General features: G+C 44.2%; 1 protein-coding gene across 5 annotated transcripts in view; it reads left to right on the top strand.

The window, feature by feature from the left end:
• TMEM108 (transmembrane protein 108) overlaps positions 1–26603 on the top strand; it is a 179131-nt gene that overhangs the window by 137207 nt on the left and 15321 nt on the right. For 3 of the 5 annotated variants that reach the window (XM_083405063.1, XM_083405062.1, XM_083405065.1), the window contains one exon: positions 24928–26025. The exons of 1 other annotated variant lie outside the window; for it this stretch is intronic. In XM_083405063.1, the coding sequence (XP_083261189.1) occupies positions 24928–26025 (1098 nt within the window). Of the gene's footprint in view, positions 1–18471; positions 18843–24927; positions 26026–26603 lie in introns of those variants that run through there. One more of the 5 variants, XM_083405064.1, reaches the window with a different exon arrangement.

Here is a 26603-nt window from a genome sequence, read left to right as displayed (position 1 = left end):
ACAAACCAGCATAAACAGGAATTCTTCCAGCTTGATAGCAAAGACCTTCTTGAAAAGAGTCAATAGCATTAAAAACACAGGCATTTAACATCACGTAATGTGTTTCTATCAGGATCTAAGGCCTGCAGGCAACCTATAGATTTATTACCTCTGACATGTGTAAAATAGCCTTGTACTGCCTATCAGCCTTCCTTCAAACCAGAAGGCTACTTACTTCTTATGACACATTATATTACAGTCAGTGGATGGCTCTACATTTTACACTCAGGCTTGGATTTTACATATTAAAGGGCCACTTTTGACCTGGCTTTTAGCAGGGAGTGAAGCAGTTAAGGAAGTGGGGGGGGGATGTCTGTTTATGAAACTGCTATCATTTTCTGCCTTAAAGATCAGCATGGGCCAATTCGCTTATCCTCAGTATACTACGTTAGCCATTATTTGCCTAGATGCTAAATCATACATCCAGATCAGATGTTGACTTTATAGATTTGATATATAGAAAAATACACTGAATGTGCAATCATGATGACTGTGTGTGATGCTAAAATGTACTGTTCTGCAAATTGCTGGAGAGTCAGATGCCCACATCCAGAAACACATTCTCATGCGTTCCCATTTACTGTATTTTTTGCTCTATAAGACTCACTTTTTCCCTCCTAAAAAGTAAGGGGAAATGTGTGTGCGTCTTATGGAGTGAATGCAGGCTGCGCAGCTATCCCAGAAGCCAGAACAGCAAGAGGGATTGCTGCTTTCACTGCGTAGCGATCCCTCTTGCTGTTCTGGCTTCTGAGATTCAGAATATTTTTTTTTCTTGTTTTCCTCCTCCAAAAACTAGGTGCGTCTTGTGGTCTGGTGCGTCTTATAGAGCGAAAAATAAGGTACATCAGTTTCTTGCCAGCCAACTTTATTTATTTATTTATTTATTTATTTATTTATGTGTTTGTTTGTTTGTTTGTTTGTATGATTGATTGCTTGAGATACGGATTTCTATCCTACCCTTCCAATGCTTACATGCCACCCAGGAGGGTTTACAACAGTTAAAACCAATTATAAAATACAATGACAATCATGCTAAGATAACAATAGGATAAGTGAAGAGAGGTTCAACAGATGAAGCAAAGGCATAAGATAGGAAATTATCTGCTCATTAAAACAGAGGCCTGCTGGAATAAAAAAATGTTTTTACCATCCAGTGAGACACAGCAGGAGAAGAGGGCTGTCAATCAAGCATTTCAGGGCAAAGAACACAACCATTGATTGGAAAAGGTCCTTGTCCCTATCAGCCAAGCCTCCATCTTAGTGGGACACCAAGAAGAGTATCTGCACCAGATATTAGGAGGCAGGGAGGATGGTACAAGAAGTGGTCTGTAAGGTACTTAAGCTGTAAGGGTAGTTGGTAACACATTATGTTACGACCTGAAAGCGAGATGAGTGCCGCAACCCCATAGTCACCTTTGACTGGACTTAACCATCCAGGGTCCTTGTCCTTTACCTTTTTTACTAGCCATGATGCCATGCTTTGCCTCCACAGTTGGAGGCAGCAATGCTTTTGAATACCAATCGCTGGAAACCATGGGATGAGAAGGTGCTCTGGTGTTCACCTTCTGCGGGCTGGTTGGTTGGCCACTGTGAGAGCAGGATGCTGGACTGTATGGGTCATTCGCCTGCTCCAGTAGGCTGTTCTTATTTCAGATATCGTGCACAGTTAGCATAAAATTATGGCAGGGCCGGCCCTACCATTAAGCAGGTGGCAGATGGTTGGTGGAGTGGGTGGCAGTGAGGTGATGCGAGGACAGCTCATTGCCTTAAGGATACTGCAGATCACCCATGTTGAAAACAGTTTTGACTTCTTTTGTGCAATGGGGAGGGCACTGCCCTTCAACACAGGCATCAAAATGTATTGGGCTGGCCTTGACACTATGGTTAGTCACCACTTGGTAAACAGCCCCTATAATCGTCCACAGTCAGCTGAGCGTATAACTGGTTTCCAGCTCATTGTTTAAGAAGACGTAATGTTAGGCCAACTTGCCTTCCACATGAGAACGTGATCAAAAATGATCCCTGATTCAGTACGCGTTATAACACTTCTTTTAAAGTTCAGCTAATTTAAATCGTTAGCTGGTTCTTATTATAGCATCTGGTATTTGAGAATATTGCTTACTGTAATCCAAAGTACCAATTTTGCAGCCAATTGTGTTTCATGCAAAAACATAACCCTGGTTCACCTAGGTCCATAAGCTACTTGACGAGTATAAAGCCTAAATGTGATTCCTAAAACTGACGTGAGCAGGAACAGTGTACTTCACCCCTTTAGTGCATTTTTGAGAAGGGACTGAACATTTGGCACATGTTTACCAGTGCCAAACAACTGCATCCTTGTGGAATATGTAGCATTTTGCAATTAACCTCGAAGGCTGACCTCTTGAGAGGCTTAATGTGCTTCAGAGGCCCAGTCCTAATCAAGACTTCAGCATCCCATCATTCCAGGACCACAGTTCACCTACGTGGGTTATTTCTTTCTTTTCAGCATGATGGAAACTTGAATTTCCAACAAAATAGCCTGTCACGAATGCACACAAAGTCTATTCTCTCTCTCTCTCTCAAAAGAAAAAATCATTCATGCTGATTTTTAATAAAATAACCTGAATGTTCCTTGTAAGAACATGTCTCATTGGCATCCACTGCGGCCTTCTCCTGGACTTGGATTCCCTTTGTTCCTCGTTTCTTTGGTATTCTACGCTTCGAATGTTTCTAATGTTTTTATAATGGAATTATTCTGCCTCACCCTGCAGGCTGTGGGGCTGTGTGCTTTATAAATAATAATATATTTATTTTTAAATGAAAGCGCTGCCCACCCACTAAGAGCCTGCAGTGCTAAATCTCCTTTATTAATTTGTCTACCTGCCTGCCATTATTCTTGTGCTGGCCCTATTAGCTTAAATGGGAGCTGCTGTGCTGCACCTGAGGGAGCAGCGGCCATAAATATGCATGCAGTCAGCCTGTCAGTGTTACTCCTCTACCTGGGACTGCCCTTGATGACTACTTGGAAGCTTAAATTGACGCACAGTTTTTGACAGGGGTGGGAGCATAAGTGCCAGCGATATCAGCATTAGCTGCTTTCGTAACAAAATGTGGGGTGTTTGTTTATTACCAAGAAAGCTTCCGACAGCTTGAGCCCAACATTTCTGTTTATTTAGGGAATGTATACCCTGTCTTTTCCTTAAATCCTTAAATTCCTTAATTTCCTTAAATCAGTGCTTAAATCAGTGCTCAAAATATAATATATAGGCTATCTCAAAAAACAAGCCATCAATAAAACAGTTGCAGGTAGAAAGGATAAAATCACATATTATTATTATTATTATTATTATTATTATTATTAATTTATTTATTATGTCAACTTGTGACACACAGTAACCTAATGTGACTTACATTAAAAAAGGAGGGTGTACAGGGTGAGAAATATTAATGGCTGCATTCCACACGTTTGCTGAAGGAGGTAATTGCACCACCCAATGTAGACCAGAGAGGACTGAGCATGCTCAGTGGGTGTGGAATACTGACTGACTATTGAGGTGCAGATGGGCGAATCTGTCAATTTCATTTCTCTCTGTGTCTCATTTTTCCAGTCTTCACTTCATTTATCTACATTAGTTTGAGATTTATTTATTTTTTTTAAAACCTCATCAGCATTTTAATGCAAATTTCTCCTAATATATGCAGTTTTTCCTAACACATATTTCTGCAAACTAATGTAATGCATTTTTGAATTATTATTATTATTATTATTATTATTAAATAATAAAATAATTTATTATTTATACCCCGCCCATCTGGCTGGGTTTCCCCAGCCACTTTGGGCAGCTTCCAACAAAACACTAAAATACAATAACCTATTAAACATTAAAAGCTTCCCTAAACAGGGCTGCCTTCAGATGTCCTCTAAAAGTCTGGTAGTTATTTTTCTCTTTGACATCTGGTGGGAGGGCGTTCCACAGGGTGGGTGCCATTATCGAGAAGGCCCTCTGCCTGGTTCCCTGTAACTTGGTTCCCTGTAACTTGGCTTCTTGCAGTGAGGGAACCGCCAGAAGGCCCTTGGAGCTGGACCTCGGTGTCCGGGCAGAACGATGGGGGTGGAGACGCTCCTTCAGGTATACTGGACCGAGGCCGTTTAGGGCTTTAAAGGTCAGCGCCAACACTTTGAATTGTGCTCGGAAACGTACTGGGAGCCAGTGTAGGTCTTTCAAGACTGGTGTTATATGGTCTTGGCGGCCGCTCCCAGTCACCAGTCTAGCTGCCACATTCTGGATTAGTTGTAGTTTCCAGGTCACCTTCAAAGGTAGCCCCACGTGGAGTACATTGCAGTAATCCAAGCGAGAGATAACTAGAGCATGCACTACTCTCGTGAGGCAGTCTGCGGGCAGGTAGGGTCTCAGCCTGCGTACCAGATGGAGCTGATAAACAGCTGCCCTGGACACAGAATTGACCTATGCCTCCATGGACAGCTGTGAGTCCAGAATGACTCCCAGGCTGCGCACGTGGTCCTTCAGGGGCACAGTTACCCCATTCAGGACCAGGGAGCCCTCCACACCTGCCCACCTCCTGTCCCCCCAAAACAGTACTTCTGTCTTGTCAGGATTCAACCTCAATCTGTTACCCGCCATCCATCCTCCATCTGCCTCCAGACACTCACACAGGACCTTCACCTCCTTCACTGGTTCTGATTTGAAAGAGAGGTAGACCTGGGTATCATCTGCATACTGATGAACACCCAGCCCAAACCCCCTGATGATCTCTCCCAGCGGCTGCATGTAGATGTTGAAAAGCATGGGGGAGAGGACAGAACCCTGAGGCACCCCACAAGTGAGAGCCCAGGAGTCTGAACACTCATCCCCAACCACCACTTTCTGAACACGGCCCAGGAGGAAGGAGCGGAACCACTGTATAACAGTGCCCCCAACTCCCAGCCCCTCTCGACAGTCCAGAAGGATGTTATGGTCGATGGTGTCAAAAGCCGCTGAGAGATCCAGCAGAACTAGGAAACAGCTGTCACCTTTGTCCCTAGCCCACCGGAGATCATCAACCAGTGCGACCAAGGCAGTTTCTGTCTCATGATAAGGCCTGGATCCCGACTGGAAGGGATCCAAATGGTCCGCTTCTTCCAGGCGTGCCTGGAGTTGTTCAGCAACCACTCGCTCAATCACCTTGCCCAGGAATGGAAGATTTGAGACTTCCATTTGTATATGCATTTTTTAATGCACACTTCCCCTAGTATATGAATATTGTACAAATTGCGTGGCAGGAGGAACCTCATTGGAAAATCTGGAGAAATGCAAATTGCAAAGGATAGGCGTGTTTCAGTCCACATCTTGTTTCAGAAAATGCAAATTGGGTAGGCTTGCCTTTCAATGAGAACTGAAGGGTGTGCAGAATGGAATAGAGTACAATATATGGAAAGGCAGTGTCCCTGGGTGGCTAGAGTCAGGAGCCCTACACATTGCAACATTTTGTTACACCCCACATCCGTTTCATCTACAGTACAGTATATAGCTGAGGCTTATCTGCTTGCTTCATTTTGATTGGTAATTGGTAATTAAAAATGTGTTATTAATAGATTGCTGCTCACCTACCGAAACTCTGTGGATAGAACAAATTAAAAAGCTACCCACGCTCACATGTCCAAAACAGAATAATATACACATGGTCCAGTTTGGCTTTCAGCAACAGCAATGAAAGAGCACTTGTCTGCGCAACATCTTTTCCCCAGTTGCCTGGCTGATCTGCATGGCTAAGACATCTGTGGTCTGCTGCAAAATTCATGTGACATAATTATTATAATAACAATTGCGAGTATTTGGCTTGCTTGGGCCAAGAGTTTTTCTGTCAGTTTCAGCTACAGTCTGGACTGTGAGACTGACTGTAAGAGATAAGAGCTGCAGCGCTGGTAAGAAGGTTTTGTTTGCTTGACAATTTGCTGTCAGAGATACAACCCTGACAAAGGAAAAGCTAATGCAGTAAGAGTTTCTGAAAGCAGAGAAAATAAGTGTGTGTGTGTGTGTGTATACGTATACGTATACGTATACGTATATGTATACTGTATGTATATTGGAGCGGGTGAGGAGAGGGGAGATTCCTCTCAGGGACAGATGGAACCTGATCCATGTGGTTTTGCAATTAATGAGAAAATAAATACGTCTTGCACCCATTATGATCTAAAAGCAATCAAATTAGAAAGAATCAACAAGCTCATAGGAAAGAGTGTTTGACTTGGGGTAGGCAGACTTGGATTCAAATCCTGATCACTGGGTGGCCTTTGGCGAATCACTTACTACCTCTCAGTCTAACCTACCACAGAAGGTTGTTGTGAGGATCAAGCAAAATAGCTCCATGTGGGTATGCAGCCTCAGGCTGGAATACAAATGTGACGGATAGATCTTCCTGCCATGGGGTAAGCTTCCATCCTGGGCGCAGGGGGAGAGAGAGATTGTAATCAAGATACCCTCAAATCAGTGCATTTTGTTTTAAAGCAGCAGTGGTCAGCGTGGTGAGGCAGAACCGCAGAGCTGCCCTCCCACCATCGTCGTAGCTTACCTGGATGGGGCAGGGGTGAGGCTGGGTGGCAGTGAGGTCTGGACTGTGCAGATGCAGGAATGCCCTGGCTCACCTCGGGCTGCATCCACACCATGCATTTAAAGCACTATGATACCACTTTAGCTGTCATGGCTTGCCCCAAAGAATTATGGGAACTGTAGTCCTTCACAGCCTAGGACCCTCGTACCTACGGGACCGTCTCTCCTGATATGCCCCACGGAGGACCTTAAGGTCCATAAATAACAACACCCTAGAGGTCCCGGGCCCTAAGGAAGTTAGATTAGCTTCAACCAGAGCCAGGGCCTTTTCAACTCTGGCTCCGGCCTGGTGGAACGCTCTGCCTCATGAGACCAGGGCCCTGCAGGATCTGATTTCTTTCCGCAGGGCCTGTAAGACAGAGTTGTTCTGCATGGCCTTTGGCTTGGAGCCAATTTGATTCCCTCCCCCTCTTTCTTTTTTCCTTTCTCCTTCTGTGTTGGAACTCCTATTTGGGGACTTCCCTGGCTTTTTTCTGGCCCATGTAGGACCAGTCTGGATAGTTAGCCTTGGTGAAGACTTGACGTTTTCATCCCCCAAAAAAGTTTTTGATTGAGTTTCCACTGAAATGAGGCTGCATTTTAATGTTTTAATGTATTTTAATCTTGTTTTTTAAGCTGTATTTCAATCAATTGTTTTTATATTTGGTGTTAGCCACCCTGAGCCTGGTCTTGGCTGGGGAGGGTGGGGTATAAATAAAATTTATTATTATTATCATTAGTTCATTCAGAATGCTGAGAGGTGTTAGGAGACCCCTCAAAGCCACAATTCCCGAAGTAGTTTAACAATTGAGCCTTCTTCCCAAGGAACTCTGGAAATTCAAGCTCTGTGAGGGGAATAGGGTCTCCTAACTCTCAACACCCTTAACAAACTACAGTTCCCAGGATCATTGAATGTTTGGCGAGGCTGTGGCCTCAGAATGCTGCCACTGCCTAGGCTTGCCACATGTACATTCAAGCCTAGATATTTTGCTTTCAAATGATCCTTGGTCTTTTCTTTGTTAGCATAACAGCTCTTGGTCCATTTTGTGTGCATATATATATATATATATATATATATATATATATCAGACCTAACTTTTAAAATGTGTCTTATGCCGTGCTACTTTCATTATGCACTTGGTGCCCTCCAGACATATTGGACTATACAGCCTCACTGGTGGAAGTTGTTGTCCAGTACTGGAGGGCATCAGGTTGGTGAAGACTGGATTAGATTAGCTTGGCATGCCTGGTTATTAACTGATAATTTACAGACATAAACTGTGAGGGTTAGACAACTGGCTGTTTGTTCTCCCTCCCCTTCTCTGTTTTACATTTTATTACCCTTGCTGATAAATATCTTGTGGCCAAGGTTACCTTGAGGAAATAGTCGTAAGGTCCATCTACGTGCTTCTGGCAGAGAAATTGGCAGCGAGCAAATGTTCATAGACAGCTCCCAGCAGGGATACTTTTTGAATAAAGGTACAATAAATAGCCTGTAACACCAGGGGCATGTTAGCGGGGGAAAGATAGCACTGCATTTTTGCACTGTTAAATGTTCTCCGTAGCCTAGCAAGGAAGCAATTCCAAAAGACACCCCTGATCCCTAACTTCCTCACTTCCCTCCTTCCACCCACAACTAGCACATAATTAAGAATACATTTGGGCTTGGTTCAGGGGTGGAGTCTGATGTGCAGGAGGGTCCAAAATGCAGGCAAGTGTTGTTTCATTACACACACACAGAGAGAGAGAGAGAGAGAGAGAGAGAGAGAGAGAGAGAGAGAGAGAGGGCGCAACAATACATAGCATAACACCCTGTTAATTAGGATCAGCCAATATACTAAGACACAGGCCTCATTCTCTGACTTCTTGTATACTGAACTGCCATAAACAATAGTAAAGCATAAAAGCCTCATTACAACTTCATGCACCTGCCAGAGCAAGGAGGGACCATTGGTTATCCTGGCGCTCTAGCAGGTAATGCTATTGCCCTTCCTCCAAAAAGGGGCCTGGAGCTGCCTTCCTCCCCAGTTGCCCCTCGACCAGTAGTTGCCAGAGGAGCAGCAAGGTCAGGGCAGCTCACCTGGCTTCCCAGTGTTACCAAGGGCAGGGGAGAAGCAGGGGCAAGGCAGCGGGGTGCTTGGCACAGTGAAGATGCAGCAGCAGAGCCAACCTGATGCCCCTACTGCTGTTCCCATTCTGTGCTGAATTCCCCACCGTCTTGCCCCTTCCCCTCTCAGTGATTGGCAACAGTGCATGCTGTCAGGAAGCCCAGGGAGCAACAATGCCCACCAGCAGCTAGTGCCCTCCATTGGACCAGTGCATTTGAGCACAGTTTAGAGAAAGCTAAGCCCATTTAGGACTGGTTCCACATGAGCATTTAAACCCTTTCACATCGCTCCCACCACTCTATGGCTTGCAACCAAGGGGAAGGACTTGGTCTCTACTGAAAAGTGTAACTGCATCTCAGACCTGAATATGGGTCTTCTGCTGCTTCTGAGTTTTTATTTTTCAAGCGAACTAAATCTGGGAGCCTCTGGGGGAAATCATTCACTCACATGCTGCAGAATGTTTTCCGTTTTTCATACTGAAACTGTTACGCAGCCTTTGTCAGAGAGGTGGATAAATTTTAAAAAGAGAGAGGGAAATGTGCTTGAAGTTTATTTGCCTGTTGTAGGAAAGCTACAGTGGGAAAATAGCTATCAACTTCACTTTTAGATTTGTGGGTGTAGCGTAAATTACCTCAATTAAAATCTTTAAAGACAAGAAAGGGAAAGTGGCTGAGGCAATTCAGATTATATGAAACCTCCACCTGTTGGGCTTGATCTCTTGAATGTGATGATCGCACATGTGTCAACTGCTGTTGACATCAGTGGGATGCAGCTGTGCTGCATTGATGTCCCTGGGGCATGAGCACGCTTCACTGTTTTGCTTGTGGCGCACAGCCCCGATATAATGATCAGATCTGGACACTTCAGTTCAGGCAAGGGGATGAATGGAGCACCTGCCTGACATGACTCCCCTATTTGTTTCAGTTCTTCACACATACCACTTTACGCTTGGTACATTTTGTGTAGTTAATGGGGGGGGGGCAGGAAATGCCTGCGTATCCACTGTGCAGCAGCAGTGTTAATTGCAATTGGTTCAAACCACTGAAATCCCCAGTTTATAATTTGTCATTAGGTTTGCTCCACTCTTAATTGCACAGCTCTTATTATTGCATAGTAATAATTCAGGGAGGCCTGTAACAAGGGTGGTAGCAGTAGATCAATACAGAAATAAAGTCATTTTTGATTAATTGATTAATGGATGAAACGGTCCTTTGCAAATGGAGACATTAGTATCTATTCCCTAAAATCAATAAAGCTTTTGAAGATTCCTTGGTGTTAACAGAGAATAAGAAGGGGGGGGGGGGTCTCATTTGAAAGCAGAGCCAGACGTTCAGAAGGATCACACATTGCAGTCTCCTGGGGCCCTCTGAGTTGGCTCCAGAGGCTCAGTGAAAACCCATGCACATTTACCCCAAAGTAAATATCATTGTGCTCAACGTGTGAGCAAACATTGAATAAGCAGTCTGCCGACTGATCTCAGGCCCCATTGAAATCAATAGGACAGGCTAACCATGATGTAACTTGAACCCCGTCTCTTTCAACAGGAATTAAGCACAACTAACTTAGTCGGGATCTAACCCCAGATGTTTGCTTTGTGGCCAATGGTTGGCTGGGGATTTGCTGTGTTACAGTTAGTGGGCATGCTTGAGAGTGAAGCGGAAGATTGGGAAATGGTACTGCAGGGAGAGAGTGCAGCTTCTACCTCAGAAGGCTCATTAGGGAAGAAGGGCAGGATATGCATTCAAAAATAAATAAATTGTTGCTAATGATATGTGGAACCTTTATTGCAGTTTTCTGTTTGATTTTTGTTGCTAATGTTTTATCAGTATGCAGTTATCTTTATTGTAGTTTGTATTTGATTTTCATTTGTAATGTTTTAATTTTGGTATTGTGTCATGTCCTATTCAGTGTTTTATAATAGGTTGTTAACTGCAGAAATAACCGTCAAGGAAATTCATCAGCATTTTATTTTGAATTTCTCCTAATGCACACATTGCATTTAATCTTGTGTAATAATGCACATTTTTGCAAAGCAATTTCCCCTGGTGTATTGTTATGTTATTTCCACGAATCTATACATTTTTATGCACACTTTACCCATTTCTGTGCACACTGCTTTGCTGGAGAAATGTGGATTTTGAAAGATGGCTGTGTTTTGGTTCATATATTGTTTCGTGCAAATTAGGTAGGTTCGCCTTTAAATGCAAACTGAATTGCATTTCTCCCTCATCCATATTCACAGAACAGTCTGCCCAAGAACCCATGGTTGACTTGGAGGCACCACTCAGTCATGCAATTGGTCACCTGCATCCTGAAGTGCTCCAGTCCCAGAAGGCTGTGCTACACATTTCTCTTGTTACATGTAGCTGAGTTCTGAGTTCCTCATATTTATGAATCCCTCCTCTGATACCCATTTGGCTTTAGCTGTTTTTATTTCTAGTCCACAGGCAGCCTTTCAGAACTAAGAGAAGCAGAATGTTCCAAGTACATGGCTAATGTTTCCAGGATTTCAATGAAAAATCAATAGTGTGCAGCATGAGGGCAGTAAAAAAACCAAGAGCGGGGATCAAAGCGGCAAAAACGGGTTGTGCAAAGACACCTTGATGTTTTGTTTGGAGAGCATTCCATCATGGAAAGTTGTGGTTAACTGAAGGCTGGTGTTTTAATATTTTGTGGAGTTTTTGATGCCGTCCCCTGCGAATCAGTACTAAACAAATTAACCAAACAAGATTTCAGATGATACTATGTTTACCATGCTATTTGTAAAAAAGAAAAAGTCTAAATTCAATATTCCATATTGTAAAGCGGGGTAGGGAACCTTTGACCTTCCAGATGTTGCTGAACTATATCTCCCATTGGCTGTAGCAAGCATGGCCAATGGCCAGGGATGATGGAGTTGTGGTTCAGAAGCATCTGGAGGGGCAAAGGTTCCCCACACTGGTTGTAAAGGGTCATGATATGGAGTAGAGCTGGAGTGGGAACTTTTCTTGCATTCCCACCTGGAAAGCCTTCCAAGGGCCACATGCCAATAGCAGGACCAGAAGCAAAAAGGGGTAGAATAATTAAATAAACCTTTGTTTAATAGGCTGTGTTCCACCTACACAAAAATACAAGGTTTCTTCACACTCACATCTTTCCATCCTCCATCCAGGCAAACTGTCACAGTTCAAGGACACATTAGACAGAAACACTTGAGGAGAGTGCAGATCACAGCCAGTGTGTGTTGTTGCCTTTGGAGGGGCCCAGTGAGAGTCCCAAGGGCCAGATTGAGAGGTATGGAGGGCTGCATTGGGCTTCCAAGCCTGAAGTTTCCCATCCATGGAGTAGCCCATTTATCAAGTTCAAATGGCAAAGCAAGCTGTGGTTCATCTAAAAGAGAAGCAAAACGTTCCAAACTGGAGGAGGAAGGAGGAAGAATCAGAGTCCAATATAAGACTTCTTACCAATAAAACATAATTTATCTGGCTGCCTGACATGGTCATGATCTCTTAAGTTTGCATAGAGGGATTCTTTCAAGCTAGATTATGTGGTATTATTGTTAATATCAGTAGTAGTAATAGTATTTCCCTGCTATTCGCCTGTGTGTGGCACTGTGGTCTAAACCACTGAGCCTCTTGGGCTTGCTAATTGGAAGGTCAGTGGTTTGATTCCATGCGATGGGATGAGCTCCCGTTGCTCTGTCCCAGCTTCTGCCAACCTAGCAGTTCAGAAGTACACCAGTGCAAGTTGATAAATAGGTATTGCTGTGGCAGGAAGGTAAATGGTGTTTCCGTGTGCTCCAGCTTCCGTCACGGTGTCGCATTGCGCCAGAAGCAGTTTAGTCATGCTGGCCCCATGACCCGGAAAGCTGTCTGTGGACAAACACCAGTTCCTTCATCCTGAAAGTGAGATGAGCGCCACAACCCCATAGTCACCTAGTCACCTTTGACTGGACTTAACCGTCCAGGGGTCCTTTACCTTTACCTTTACCTTTACCTTAATAGTATTTATTAAATTTGTAGACCACTCTCTGTCTGAAGATCACAGGGCAGTTCACAACATAAAACATTATAGAAACAAATGCATTCTTCAGTACTGAAAATTAAGTTTCATTGTTAGTCTATTTTTTGTTTTATGACTTATAGTTCAGAAGATTGTGTATCCTACATATTCATTTTGTAAGCCAGATTGATTTGTTACTGCTCTGCAGCATTTCTCCATAATACAATGGTCTCTGAGATGGCAGTAAAATAGTTCGGTGGAATCCAGTGAGCGCCTTTGCACTCAGGGAAGAGCTTCTGATTTCTCAGAAGGACCCAGCAATGAAAGCAAAGGGGAGGCACTTTTGGGATAAGTGTCATAGCTCAGTGGCAGAGCACTTGTCCTGCTTACTGAAGGTCCCAGGATCAACTTCAGGTAGGAAGATGTCCCCTGTCTGAAATCACTACTAGTCAGTGTAGACAATACTGGGTTAGATGAAGCAATCGTCGAATTCAATATAAGACATCTTCCTGTGTTCTCTCCCCTTGTAGCATCTACCCCCTTCCCCTGAAAATCAGCTCCAGAGAATGGTTGGATCCTCGAATGGTTGGATCCTCCAGAATAGGGTGGGAGGGGATGTGCAAGAGAGGTTAGGTGAAAGAAGGAGTGGGCAAAAAAGCATTTCCTCTCCTCTTCCATTAGCAGATGCTATAAATGAATCAATAGCCCTTCCGTTAGTGCAGAGGCACCAACTGGAATCCATCCAATTTTTTTTTTAAGTTTAATAAAAAAATAGAGCATCTAGAAAATAAAAATCTCCACAGATTTCAGCTCAAGTTAAGCAAATGTATATATCACCTACTGAAATCTGTTAGAATTAAAAGTGCTTAAGTTTGACTGGATCGTGCCCTTAGCATCTCCTAGCTAATGAATATTCACACAAGGCACTCTGGTATCTAAAGGAAATGTGCCGTGGTAGTGAAGGACAGTTAAACGAATTACAAAAAGAGAATTCATTTCTCACTAGAAACATAAACCACCAGTCAAACCGAATATATTGCCAAATAAATCACAGCTTGGTTGCATATTGAATCAAGAATTTTTAGTTTATCAGCCACATGGAATCAACAGAGCAGATATTGTGGAGGTACCTCAGATGCTATTTCAGTATTCTCAGCCCTCAACTACCAAATCTAATTAATCAAGTAATGGATCATAAAGGTTCTCTATTAAAATGCCAAGCGCTTTAGCCCTCATTAGCAGAAGCAGTTCCAGTGTTCTCTCTGAGGTTGCTCTATGTAAAAGCACACAATTTACTGCGTCAGCTTAGGCAATCCGTTATTCTAGTTCAGTATCTGTCTTCAGAGGAAGGCAAAAATCTATCTGTTCCTTTACCACTTGTGTTGTCCTCTTTATCAAGTGGGAGAGGAATAACTTATGATACCTGTAGTGATCATCCGACCTTCAGAAGAATGAGGTGTGATCGCCCCTGTATTAGTAACACCTGCAGTGACACATACTATTAGGAGGCCAAATTGTCAAGTCCCTTTTCAAATGCTGCTGTAGCATGTTGCCTTTGTGATTTCTCTCCTCTGTGAATGCTGCTCCAGTGAATTTCTTCCTTTAGGTGAAAGTCTTCAGGAGATATAAAATCACTGAGGCCCAGACAATGAGTAGGCTCCTGTAGAAGTTCTGCAATTCTACCTTGGTGTCCCTTGTGACAAAGGACAGTCCTCTTTTTGAGGGGCTCTCCAATCCAAATCTGGTTTAAAGAGAAAGACTCATACGATGGGGCCCAGAATTTGCCCATCTGTGGTTAACACCTAGACAACAGACTGAGCGGGTGCACACAGGTTTCTTGTGGTCTCATAAGAGGCTGGGCAGGCGAGAAGGAAAACCAACCAGCAAGCAAACACCCTAATCTGGAGGGGGGAAACTTTCCCCTAAAAGGTCAAATTTCCTTGGGGATACATTGGAAGACTGTGTGTGTGTGTGTGTGTGTGTACGTACACGCACACATGGGACCCCTCTAGACTGGGGGTTTTTGCACGTGCTTGTCTCTACACCTTGTCACCAGGCCCTGGAACTGACGTTTCCCACCCCTGATTCACACATTTCAGATGCATGTAAACAGTCATATTTGGATGTCCGAAATGGTAAAGATAAGGCAACCAAACCCACTTTTACTTTCTCTTTGATTCTTTCCTACCCTTATACTGCCACTACTTTCGACATTCTGAGTCAGCCTCTGTGACATAAAACAAAACCCTTCACCCAATAGGGTCCTGTTCAAGCCATTATGCCATTGCCACGATTCCTCCAAAATGCCTTAGAGCGTTAACTGTGATGCGCTCAACAGCCAAAGGCCACACTGTCAGGTAAATAGCAACAGCAAATCTAAGTGGTGGTAGAAGAAAAAACAGCTGCACATCTATTCTATCTCCCTTGGCAACAGCATCCTGACAACCGAAATGCTGCCATGTAATGGCTAAAAAGGAGAATGGGTTTTATAGAGTAGAAAACTAGAAAGGGCAGGTGTTATTTGAACAAAGAAGAGCTAGGGATGATTCACTCAGAGAGGAATGGGGGAGAAGTCCAATGCGGTTCATATTTAAAGGTGAATCTACCTAGTGTGCACATTCCAAAATAATATGTGAACCAAAGCACAAGATTTACACCTCTGAATTTTGCAATGCAGCTCTTGAGATACGTGTGAAAAACTGGATATATTAGTGAAAATAACACCAAAAATGTGTATATTGGGAGAAATTCACATTAAAATACTGTTGAATTATGAAGATTTTTTAAAAATGCAAACTGATGCGGAAATGTGGAGAACTGAACTTTAGACTGGAAAATGAGAACCTCAGAGAAACCGGAAATGACATACCCATTTCCCCCCTATTCACGCACAAACATGCATCACTCAGATGCTCTTTCACCCTGTGCATGTGCATATTTCCATCAAATGTGGATATTTTTGCCTCTGAATAGCCGCATTGCAGCTATGACTAGCCTTGCTCAGTTTGGAATATTCTTACAGAATCGTCATAAAACTTGGCATTAATAAAGTACTTGTGTATTCAGAGCACTTCACACGTGTGTCTGTTTTCCTGAACTTGGTGCCCTCCAGATGTTTTGGACTGCAGTTCCCATCAGCAGCCATCCTGACCAGTGGCCAGGGATTATAGTTCAAAGCATCTGGAAGACACCAGGTTGGAGGAGAATGATCTATGTAATCCTCCTAGCAGTGCTATAAGGTAGGCAAGATTCATTATCCGCCAAACACAGGAGAGGCCTGAGGCTAAAAGGCAGTGGCTTGTCTGTGGCCAGTCAGTGGATTCCTAGTACAGGGGTGGAGAACTACAGCTCCCATATCTCTGGGACTATACACGAACTACAGCTCCCATCATCCCAGGTCATTAGCTGTGCTAGTTGGGGCTGGTGGGAGTTGGAGTCCAACAATATTTAGATGGCCAGAGGCCACTATCTGTCCTAGTGGAAGTGAGAGTTGAATTGGAGAATTAAAATCCACACCAACTCTTTCTACACCAGGCTTGCACCTCTCAGGTGTCCATCATACATGTATATAGAAAATTACACCATAGACAAGGTCGTCAAGACATTGCTTTTCTTCGTTTACTTCACTGTCCTTTTCCCTTAGCCCTATTGCAACCAGATGTCTTAATTTTCTAATGATGTAGGAGGGGGGAAATGGTTCTTGAGTCATTAAGGCTAATAAGGCTGCTCTTATTTTAACAAAATGTGCGGGGGGGGGGGGCCATAATACTCAGCTTCCACTGATATAGGCAGCCTACCTTGGCCCTGATCCATTACACCATACAAATACATCACAGTGTTAAGCCCATTGCATTACATCCGTTACATTTCTACCTTAATCCCATTGATCTCTATAGGATTAAACCTGTAATAATTACAGATTTAAAACCACAGAAATCAATGGGATTAAGGCTGTAATCCACTGTGCATTTACCTGTGAATAAGACCTGTTGAATGCAATGCAGTTTACTTCTGAGTAGACATACGAAGGATTACACCAGGTGTCAGCAACCTAAGGCCCATGGGCCGGAAGCAGCCCACTGAGGCTGTATAACCGGCCCCCGAGCAGCCTCCAAACCGAACCGCCCACTTGGTGAGTCCCTGCGTGCTGCACTAAACTGGCACAACGTGACACGGGGACTCTCTTCCACGGCTCTGGAAATTGCTTCTGTGCATGTCCAGATGCCGGTAATCGCGTCTGCTCATGTCCGTGGTGCCAGAAATTGCTTCTGTGCAGGCATGATTTCCAGCATCTGGGCATGCGCAGGCGCAATTTCCAGGATTTTGGAAATGACCCACGGAGGATGTCCGTGGGAGTGATCTGGCCCATGCCTGATAACTCTTTCTGACCCCTGGATTATACTGTATATGCGCCTGACTCGGCCAATCCTATATATGTCTCCTTGGGAGGTTAGTAGCTAAAGGAATGCAACCTGAAGCTACTTTTGTCGGTTTCCCCACACTCCTTGGTCTCTAGTCTGTACGCATCTGGGTAATTAACAGATTCAACTTCTAATTCCTCAAGTATTGATCTAACAGCATGAAAATTTCAAATCTATACAAAACATGAGATACCTTCAGAGAATCAAAATTGCATATTGAACTATTCTTTCTTGCCCAGTGCACTGATCAGTTCAGAAGAGGGGGTGCCCACTTAGTAGTTCCACTGCCCACAGAGGTTTGAGGGGTTGCCCCAGGAGAAGGCATTCTCTGTCAACCCCCATGTTACGGAATTCCCTCCTCCAGAGGTATGTTTGGTGTCTTCACTATTGAGTTTCCATTGTGTGCTGAAGGTGCACTTCTTTACCTGGCCTTCGACACTTGAGAAATAGTTTTTTAGAACTTGCCCTATACTTGTGACTGTAATTTGCTTTCTACCGTTTTAATATTGTATGTTTAATTTACTGGAACCTATCCTCAGACCACATGGTGAAGGGTGGTTAAAAATTGAATTCGTCGTCATCATCTCTTCACACACTAAATATCTGGTTTATTTTTACTGAAGAAATAACACAGAAGGAGAAGGAGAGGGGTCACTTATGTTGATCAGATGGTTATATAATTTAAAATACCAAGTTATATATTTAAAAATACCAAGGAGCTCCAGGAACATACATGGCCAGTGATCAAGGGTGAGGACCTAAAGGCTAACAACATCTAGACAACCACTGGTTCCCCATCCCTGACCTCCACCAGTGTTCTTCAAACCTTGGGTCTCCAGATGTTGTTGGACTGCAATTCCTGTCATCCTAGTAGCTTATCTAATGGTCAAGAATGACAGGAATTGTAGTCTAACAGCATTGAGAACCCAAGGTTGGAGATAACTGGACTGACTACACCATCAGTGAGAACAATAATCTCTAGGATATAGGTTGATTCCACACAATCCTCAAAGCAGAGTGTTGGAACAGTCTTCACTATGAAGGAAATACTGTTTGAGATTGGAACCAGAGAGAGAAAGAACATGTCAGAAGGCAATTCAGAGTTTCATTTCCCCCTTTTTGTAAAAAACAAAAACCCAGATTTCAAATATCTAAAGAGAACAGGTCTAGAAAACAATCTCTCAGTGTGTAAAATCCAGCTGTGCGTGTAGCCAAATTACATGTCAGAGTATGAGCAGTATTCCACCTTAAAATAGGAAATTAGTCCAAGCCATCAGGATGTGCCACTGAGAGGCTAATGCTTCCTTCCCAGCAAACCAGAGCAGTCAGGAGATCTTTTGTGTAGCAGCATCTGAGTCTGGCACTGCAAGTGTGTATGTCGGAGTGGAAAAAACCCAAGCTGGAATACAAAGCAGCTCAGCAGGGGAGCAAATAAGGCTCAGTAACTAATAAGCCTTCCTTGCCTTTTGCAAAAGTATTGCACAAAGGAGCAGGCACTAAGCCTCACATTCCTGCAAGACACGCCTGCGTACTCTGTGCCTGTCGTCTTTGCTCCCAAGCCATCCCAGCATTAGCAGCAAAACTCTCCTCCGGCAAAGTAGTGGCTTAGCAGGCACAAGCCACTTCCTTTATTTATTTTTTAATTACTAAAATATGAAGCTTCCTAGCCTACATGATGTGAGTAGGTGAGAATGTCTGCTGACAAGTCCAAATGATATTTTCAGGTGAGTAATTTTATTACCTAGCGCAATCTGATCAGTCTCATCTCACTTTTCCCCTATTTGACCTCCTCCGTTCAGTAATTACAAGGCGATTTAATTCCCCGTGATCATTTTCTGAAGGGTCAGCTATTCAGTTGTCTGAATGTTTTTCTCAATAGGCGTTTCTGAACCCTCTGTTATTTCCACAGAATCTTGCTTTCTTTCAGCTTACCGTGAGAATGAATGGGGAGACTGCCTGCCTGCCTCTTCATGTTAATGTTCTGTTTGTAATCTCTATTGTTCCTATTGCTTGACAGTCTGAGAGGGAACTGAATTTCTTGATTTATGAACTGACTCGCCTTAAAGCTTGGCTAAAAATTCACCTTCTTAGCAACAGAGCTGATGGCTCCTCTAACGGGTTTAATTGTTGAAAGAGCTTTGTCAAGAGAGTGCTGTGCTTGAGCTGAATAGTGCTTGTTTCCTATGATGAGCTGTATATATTTTGGAAATATTTTGATTTCCCATACTTTTGAGAAAGCAAGATTTTGTTCATGCTGTAGGGTGAATGGCTTTCTTTTGTCCTCTCCCCCCCCCCCCCCGGCTAGCCCCCTCTCAGTTTACCTGTTACTATGAGATGGGCTTTATCAGACTTGATCAGCCCAATCCTATGTACAAAGTAGTTTATTCCCAGGTTGCAGCCATTTGAATCAACGGTGATTATTTTAAGTACTAACCCTGTGTGTGTGTTTTTGTACTTGTTATATGGAATTGGCATTGCTTATGTTGTGAACTGCCCTGAGGAGCATAAGATATAAATGAAGATCATGGCTATTGCATTCCTAGATTGACACCTATGAAATATTAACTGGGATACGCCCATTCTTGGTCCCATGGACAAATAACAAAAAAGTGCCCTAACCCGGGTCTAGGCAGGGCACTGGGAGGACAAATAACTTTTCTTCTTAGTATGTCATTAGCTGAGAAATACACATTGGTGCTTTATGTCAGGGAACTCCTATCTGAAGGTTGGCCAACCTGGGGCCATCCAGATCTTCTTGTTGGGCTGCAACTCCCATCAGACCCATCCAGTGTGTCCAGAGATCAGGAATGATGGGGACTGTTGTCCAACAAGCTCTGAAAGGCCCCAGGTTGTCCATTAGGTTGTTGAAATAGTCCCAAGTGAAAATCTCCAGAATTACATCAGGGGTATTTAGGGGAACCCACTGATTTTGAAAGGTTTTGTCTGCTTAGGTAATTTGGTTCATTTCAGACAAACGATGCCCCATATCAACGTCAGGCGGCAAAGCTGCATTCCATGCACTGTATCACCTCAGAAGCAGACATGTAGATTGGTCCCAAAACCAAACAATGGGATTGTTTGTTCACGAGGGCTAGAAGGCCACCTCATTCTGATCTCTTGCAAATGGCACTGAAGGAAAAAGTCTAAAATTCTACTCAGTGCACTCCTGGCACAATCCTGTCTATGTCTACCCAGAAGTAAATCCTGTTAGGTTCAATGGGGCTTACTTCAAGGTGAGACATCATTTAGGCAAGGTTGGGGAACCTCAGGCCCAGAGGATAAATAGGACTCTTCTCCTGAGTTACACCCCCTCTTCCCAGGCCACACTCAACAGAGCTACTTCACACCCTCCATGAGTGTTTTTGGCCTCGCTGGAATGTGTCCTTGAATTTAGATGATGCCTCTTGCCTGCCTGGATGGATGGTGGAGAGCAGGATCTGAGCGCATGCAAAGCCAGTCTACAGTACAAAGACAAAAAAATTTATTTGCTCCAGGCAGGTAGCTTTTCTTCCCTAATTGAATGCCACGGGTGAGGTGTGTGAGCACAAAAAAGATCTGCTCTTGACTTCCCAGAGCAACAATGCTTTTGAAGCCCCCCTGATCAAGGAGGCTGTTTATCCTGTCATCATCATGTCTGAGATCAGAGGATGAGACTGAGGTGGGTGGGGGTTGAAGAGACTCTTGGCTTTGGAATGCAAGGCTGAACTCTTTGTGCGTAATTGTTCACCGTGGAAAAATGCCTGCACAAGCAGTAAATGTTTCCAATGGGTTTTTGACAATTCGGACTTGGTCCAAAGTCATAGGATTTGTTGGGAAGTGCCCAAGTACTTTGATATACAACTGAAACAAAAGCAGAAAAAAAGCCCTCTACTTGACAAGTCAACCTGATGCTATGAACTTTCATAACCTCCCATATAAACTCATGCTGCTGGCTGGCTGGGGAGTGTTAATAAACTTGTGAGGACTTTTTGTTAGTGGCTGCACACAGCCAGCATCAATCTAAATCAACCAGCCTTAAGGAGCACTCTAAAAATGATCATAAGACTGGTCCTATCATTTGACAAGAGGGTGCCGGCTCTCAGACAGACAGTTCTTACTGTCAAGAAATTTAATGTGTTGTGGTAGTATCTTTACTGCAAAGGAGGTGGGTTTTTCCTGCTTCAAGTACCAAAATATAGCCAGCCTTAGGTACTATGTACCTTAATTGGGAGGAGGATGTTATCTACTGCTGTCTTAGGCACCAAAAATATTTTGGGCCAGCCATGGTAGAAATGTTTATTTGCCCCATTCCTGCATAAATCGTGTGTGTGTGTGTGTGTGTGTGTGTGTGTGTGTTAAAAATTAAACATAAAAGGGGGCTACAGGTAATTGTCCCCCTTTCCTACTTGACTTTGCAATGGTCCATTATTCAGCTGGAGAGGGTGATGGTTTTCTTTCCCTCACACACGCCTTTGGGTGTTAAAAGCACAGCCCTAGGTGCGTCATCCATAAAACTGAGAAGAACCTTGGCTGCAATATTCAGTCTAGCAAGGCCCTAAAATCAGGGCGTGGGTGGGGCAAGGGGGCTGTGGCCACGGGCATGCAATTTTGAGGGGGCACAAGCAAGGTGCCCCCACAAAGGTTTGGCTTTTGCGGGGATCCCCATCCCACCCAGGCACATCCTGGCAGGGCTCATCCCCCGTTCCCCACCCTTCCCTGCCTGCTGCTGAGCGGTGTCTCTGGGCCCTGGAGCCCAGCCTGGCCTTCCCACCGCATCCCTGGCCCCCTTGCTGAATGGTTGCTTGGCCAGCGCTTGCTCACTTGACATGCTCCCCAGACAGTGAGTGGGCTAGGATGAAGGTGGGGAAGGGGTGACTCCCAGCCCTGCCCTCCTCTCCACAGGTTTCACCTGCCAAGGGCCACATCAGCTAGCTCCCCCCCCCCACAGGTGGCAGAGGGTGGCCCCACTTGGCTTTATAGGGGGCACTCTGGCAGCGTCAGCATCAAGGACTGAGCTGGCGCAGGGGTTCCATTCCCCTCCGCGCCCTGGTCGTCGGCAAACCACGCTATGCTGCTGACAAAATACACTTTTTAGCTTATAAAAAGAAATATTTTAAACTTAGGGACTCTCAAATCCCATCAACCTCTGCCTGCATGGCCAAGAATCAGGAACGCTGGGTGTTTGACTCCAACAGCATCCAAGCCAGATTGCCCACACCTGTTCTAAGGAAATGGGCTTGCATTGACTCCCCTTCTGTGACACTGAACTCTTCTTTGATTATGGTTGGTGACACAGGAGATCTGGAATAGCATTGCTAAGGAGCAGTAGCAAAATTTGCTCCAGTACCAAGCAAATGGTGAGGAGCTTTCATGTAGGCCCAGTAATGGGGTTTGGCAGATGAAGCTTTGGATTCTGGAAGTATGGGCAGAACCATGGAAGACAAAGCTGGAAAATCCACCCCCACCCCCCGCTTTGTCCCCCTGAGTTGGAAAAGGTTCATGGCAGAGTGCAGTTCCCAACATTGTTGGCAGAAATTTGGGGTTTTTGTTAATGCCGCAGTATTAAAACAAATGAAGGCTGCACACACCATACCTTTAAAGTGCATGTGAAGCACATTTCCCCCTCAAAGAATTCTGGGCCCTAGAGTTTACCTCTCCCAGAGTTACAATTTCCAGCAACCCTCAACAAACTACAGTGCTCAGAGCTCTTTGAGGGAAACCATGTGTTTTGAATGTACTTTAAAGGCATAGCGTGTACACGGTTTTAGGGAAATGGTTCGTTGTACTTCTGAGTAAATAAACATCAATGCATTGATGTGGTCCTTCCATTGTCTGGAAGGTGTGATATCTGGAATATAAGAGTAAACAACCCATTGAGATAAGTAATCAAACAATGCTTCTCAGATTCTGTTCTTAATTTCCCTGTGCTTATTCATAATATACAAGGGATGAATATTCTCTGAAGCACAAGTTTGAAGCTTCTGTGAGATCAGGTTGGACAGCTGCCCCCCCCTTAAGCCCTCATAACTGTGGAGGAGCTGCTGTGTTGTATTAAACCAGTGATCTGAAGAGAAATGTGTCCTAAAATGACCTTGAGACAGACTGCCAAATTGCTCCACAGATGCTGTCTAGAAGCATCCAGTGTCCTCAGTGGCAGTCAGATACTTACTGCAAAGTAGTAGCTTGTTGGGGGTCACAAAGTAAATGTTTGTCTAAGATTTTGAGGGTGCCTGTTCTTCCTCTGAAGTCTCAGAGTTATCATTAAATGGAGACACAATTTTGGTAGGTGTGGACCTGTGCTACAGAGCTCAGAAAGATTTCTGCTGGAGAAAGTTCAGCGGCTATGTTTTGCTTTCATGCTCAGATGATAACTGATTGCCACACTGTGACGGAATTTTCCCTCTAGCTTGACCGTATGGTTCGTTCTCCTTTTGCTTTCTACTGTCATGCATGACACATCTCATTTACTTGAGCCATCTGGATGCGCTTTAACTAAAGGTATTCCTTGTCCTACATTTACCTCTGGCTTCTCTTCTCCATATGTTATATGGCATTATCTGGAACCAGGAGTAGGGTGGCTACTTGCAGATCACACACACATACACAAGAGGGAAATGCATCACTTTTAAAAAAGAGGAGAAACTGGAACACATTTGCATAAAAAGTGCACATGCTAAATGCTAGGCATAGATGGAAATTTAAAAGAATTACTGTAATTTAAATAGAAATGCAATACATCTCATCCTGGTTGGGCAGGCAGGAAGACTCAAACCAGGTGGCATGTGTAGCTTACTCAATCTGCTATCCAGGTGTTGGCAAGAGAATCCCAGACTCCTCTCTCTGTATGGTTCTGTATCTTTAAACTGGATTTGTAAACAGGGGCAGTCCTAGCCAGTTTCTACATTCGTTCTACTTCGTTCTACAGACAGTGTTCTGGACACTATAAATGTATTTTGATATACAACAAGCTGACCTCTTTCTAGGTAGAGCAATGCCAATATAACAGTGGTGCCTTCTAACCGTTTCAGTTATAAATTGTGTGTGCTCAAACCCTGCTTCAAAATCCAAAAAAAAGAGAGGTATTGTGATAAAGTGTAAACTATCTCCATTCCTTACAACCTGCTAGTGTTGTGCTGTATTGCCTTATGAGTGAAAGGGTGGGTTTGAATTGTCAGGTGCCCAGTATAATTGCTATAGGCCCAGATCCAACCTGCTGGCCATCCTGGCTCTGGTCAACAGAAATTAGCATTTTGAGATTTGCAAGGTTGTGTGTTTCCTCACAGTGTGGTGAGTAACTGTTGTGAAGTACTTTGAGTGTTAGGCTTGGCCTAAGAAGATCTGGGTTCAAATACCTGCTCACATGAAACTCACCAGGTGGCCTTGCCTCCCCACTCTGTGTCTGTCTGTGTCTCTCTCTCTGCAAAACCTACCTTTTGTGAGGATGAAGCAGGATACCCTCGCATGCTCTGTCCTAACCTGTGTAGTTGAAGACTGGGCCATAATTGTTTAAAATAAACGAAACTTTACACTTACACACACACACACACACACACACACACACACGGAATAAGGGTAAGAAAGGGCGTTTCTGCACTGCCATTAGTACTTTATACATGTATAATTTTTTTAATCAAAGCTGAAATTCTCTGGGTTTCATATTCTGTACTGGAATATATGTTTGGCAAGCATACAACCTTGTGTACAAATGACCCAGCTGCAATGCAGGGAGTGAGCTTCTGTTGCCGTCACCTCAGTCCCAAACCTGCCATTCTGATTTTATGCCAGTTTGCTATGCTTTGGTTTTCTTCACTGCAATCTCTCTCCTTGCAGGCGTTCTACTGATTTTGGCACTGACAGAAGAACTCGTGTTTGCAGTTCAGGCACCGTTTCCCAGCTTGGCATCATCTTGGGGCCTCCTGACAGACAATAGCAATATCTCAGCTATGGGGATGACTCCTGGACACAAAGGCCGTCACACCACCAAACTCTTGCCCACAGCATCCCTTGCAAACTTTCATCCCGCTAGCTCAGTGGAGACTTACACTCCTTCTATTGCCCAGAAGGAATCAACCAGCAGCCATCCCATTGGCAACAAAGAACCATATCACTTAAACAACCAGAGTGCTCTGTTTTCCGGAAAGACTCTCCCCCAAGTGAATGTCTCTCAGGTTGTCAACGGCAATTCCACCGAATTTACAGAGCCTTATCGAAAGACGGGACAGCACTCTCCCCCGACTGTGAGGAACTGGTCTCCAGATCATCCCTTTCAGTCTCAGTCCACAGCCCACAGTCGTAGTAATGGCACCATGCTGGTAACCACAACAGACTCACTTGCATCTTTCCACAGTGATACCTTGGGAGGCCTTAACACGACAGGGAAGGGGAGCTCATCCGAACTGGTTACGCAGGAAACAGGTCTCGCCACCCCAGCAAATGCCCCATCAGCTGCTCCTGAAATGGTGACAGTGCCTTCTAAACCCCAGCGGTATGGCATATGGGATATTCTGGGCAAAAATGACTCTTGGGTACCCTCGAGCCAAACTACAAACCAGGGACCTTTTTTTGCCAGCCCTGGGACTGCAACAGCAGCAGCATTTGGTCACTCTGGTCCAACGGGCATTGATGCTGATGTTTCTTCCTTGCATACAACAAGGAACCCAAATGAAACATTTACTGCACTGAATCCCTCTGGCCATGCCAGTTTGCCAAGCGCAGAGCCCTCCACGTGGATGCCGAGTTCCACTTCAACAGCAACAGGAAACTTCCTAAACAGATTGGTACCCGCTGGGACCCGGAAGCCTGGTATGCCAGGGAACATTTCTCACGCCTCAGAGGGAAACAAGCCCCAGCACAGGGCAACCATTTGTCTCAGCAAAGTGGATATAGCATGGATCATTTTGGCCATCAGTGTGCCCATATCCTCATGCTGTAAGTTGACTTCTTTTTTTGTCATACATTCTGTGGTAGATGTTTGTGATACTCCATCCTTGTGTTATGTATAGCTAATGTAACGGAAGAGCCTTGAATGTTCAGGTGCTTGAAAACTGGATGCTAGGAATTGGATAGTAGCTTTTTTCCCCAAAAGCAAGGCATTTCTACATAATTGGGTTTGCTGGTAAACCGTGTCTTATACAGCTGACTGGTACTCTTATGAGAAGAATAGTGCCTGTGTATTTTGCCTCCTATCTCAGGTTCAACAAATGCTAGAAAGGTACTCTTTTAGAATGAAAACTGGTGATCTGGGACTTACAAGTCTAGCGCTCCCAATGAACTATATCACATATAGCATTAAGAAAGGAAAGAGCACTGGCTGGATTACTTTTCCCAGTTGGTCATGCAAACACTGTTGGGTCTAATTAATTTTTCTCTTCTACTTGATGAATATTACTTCATGGGAGTTAATTATAGCTAGTACTAGTCCATCAGGGGAGATTAAGGGATTTGGTTGTGGAGATACTTGAAGCACTGCAATTTCGGTTCTCCCACACCAAGCTGAATAGCAGGCT

Source organism: Podarcis tiliguerta (genome assembly GCF_965153285.1).
Source record: "Podarcis tiliguerta genome assembly, chromosome: 12".
In the NCBI taxonomy this organism is placed as follows: domain Eukaryota; kingdom Metazoa; phylum Chordata; class Lepidosauria; order Squamata; family Lacertidae; genus Podarcis; species Podarcis tiliguerta.
Note: the sequence above shows the minus strand (reverse complement) of the source record. Positions and strands in the feature narration are given on the sequence as shown.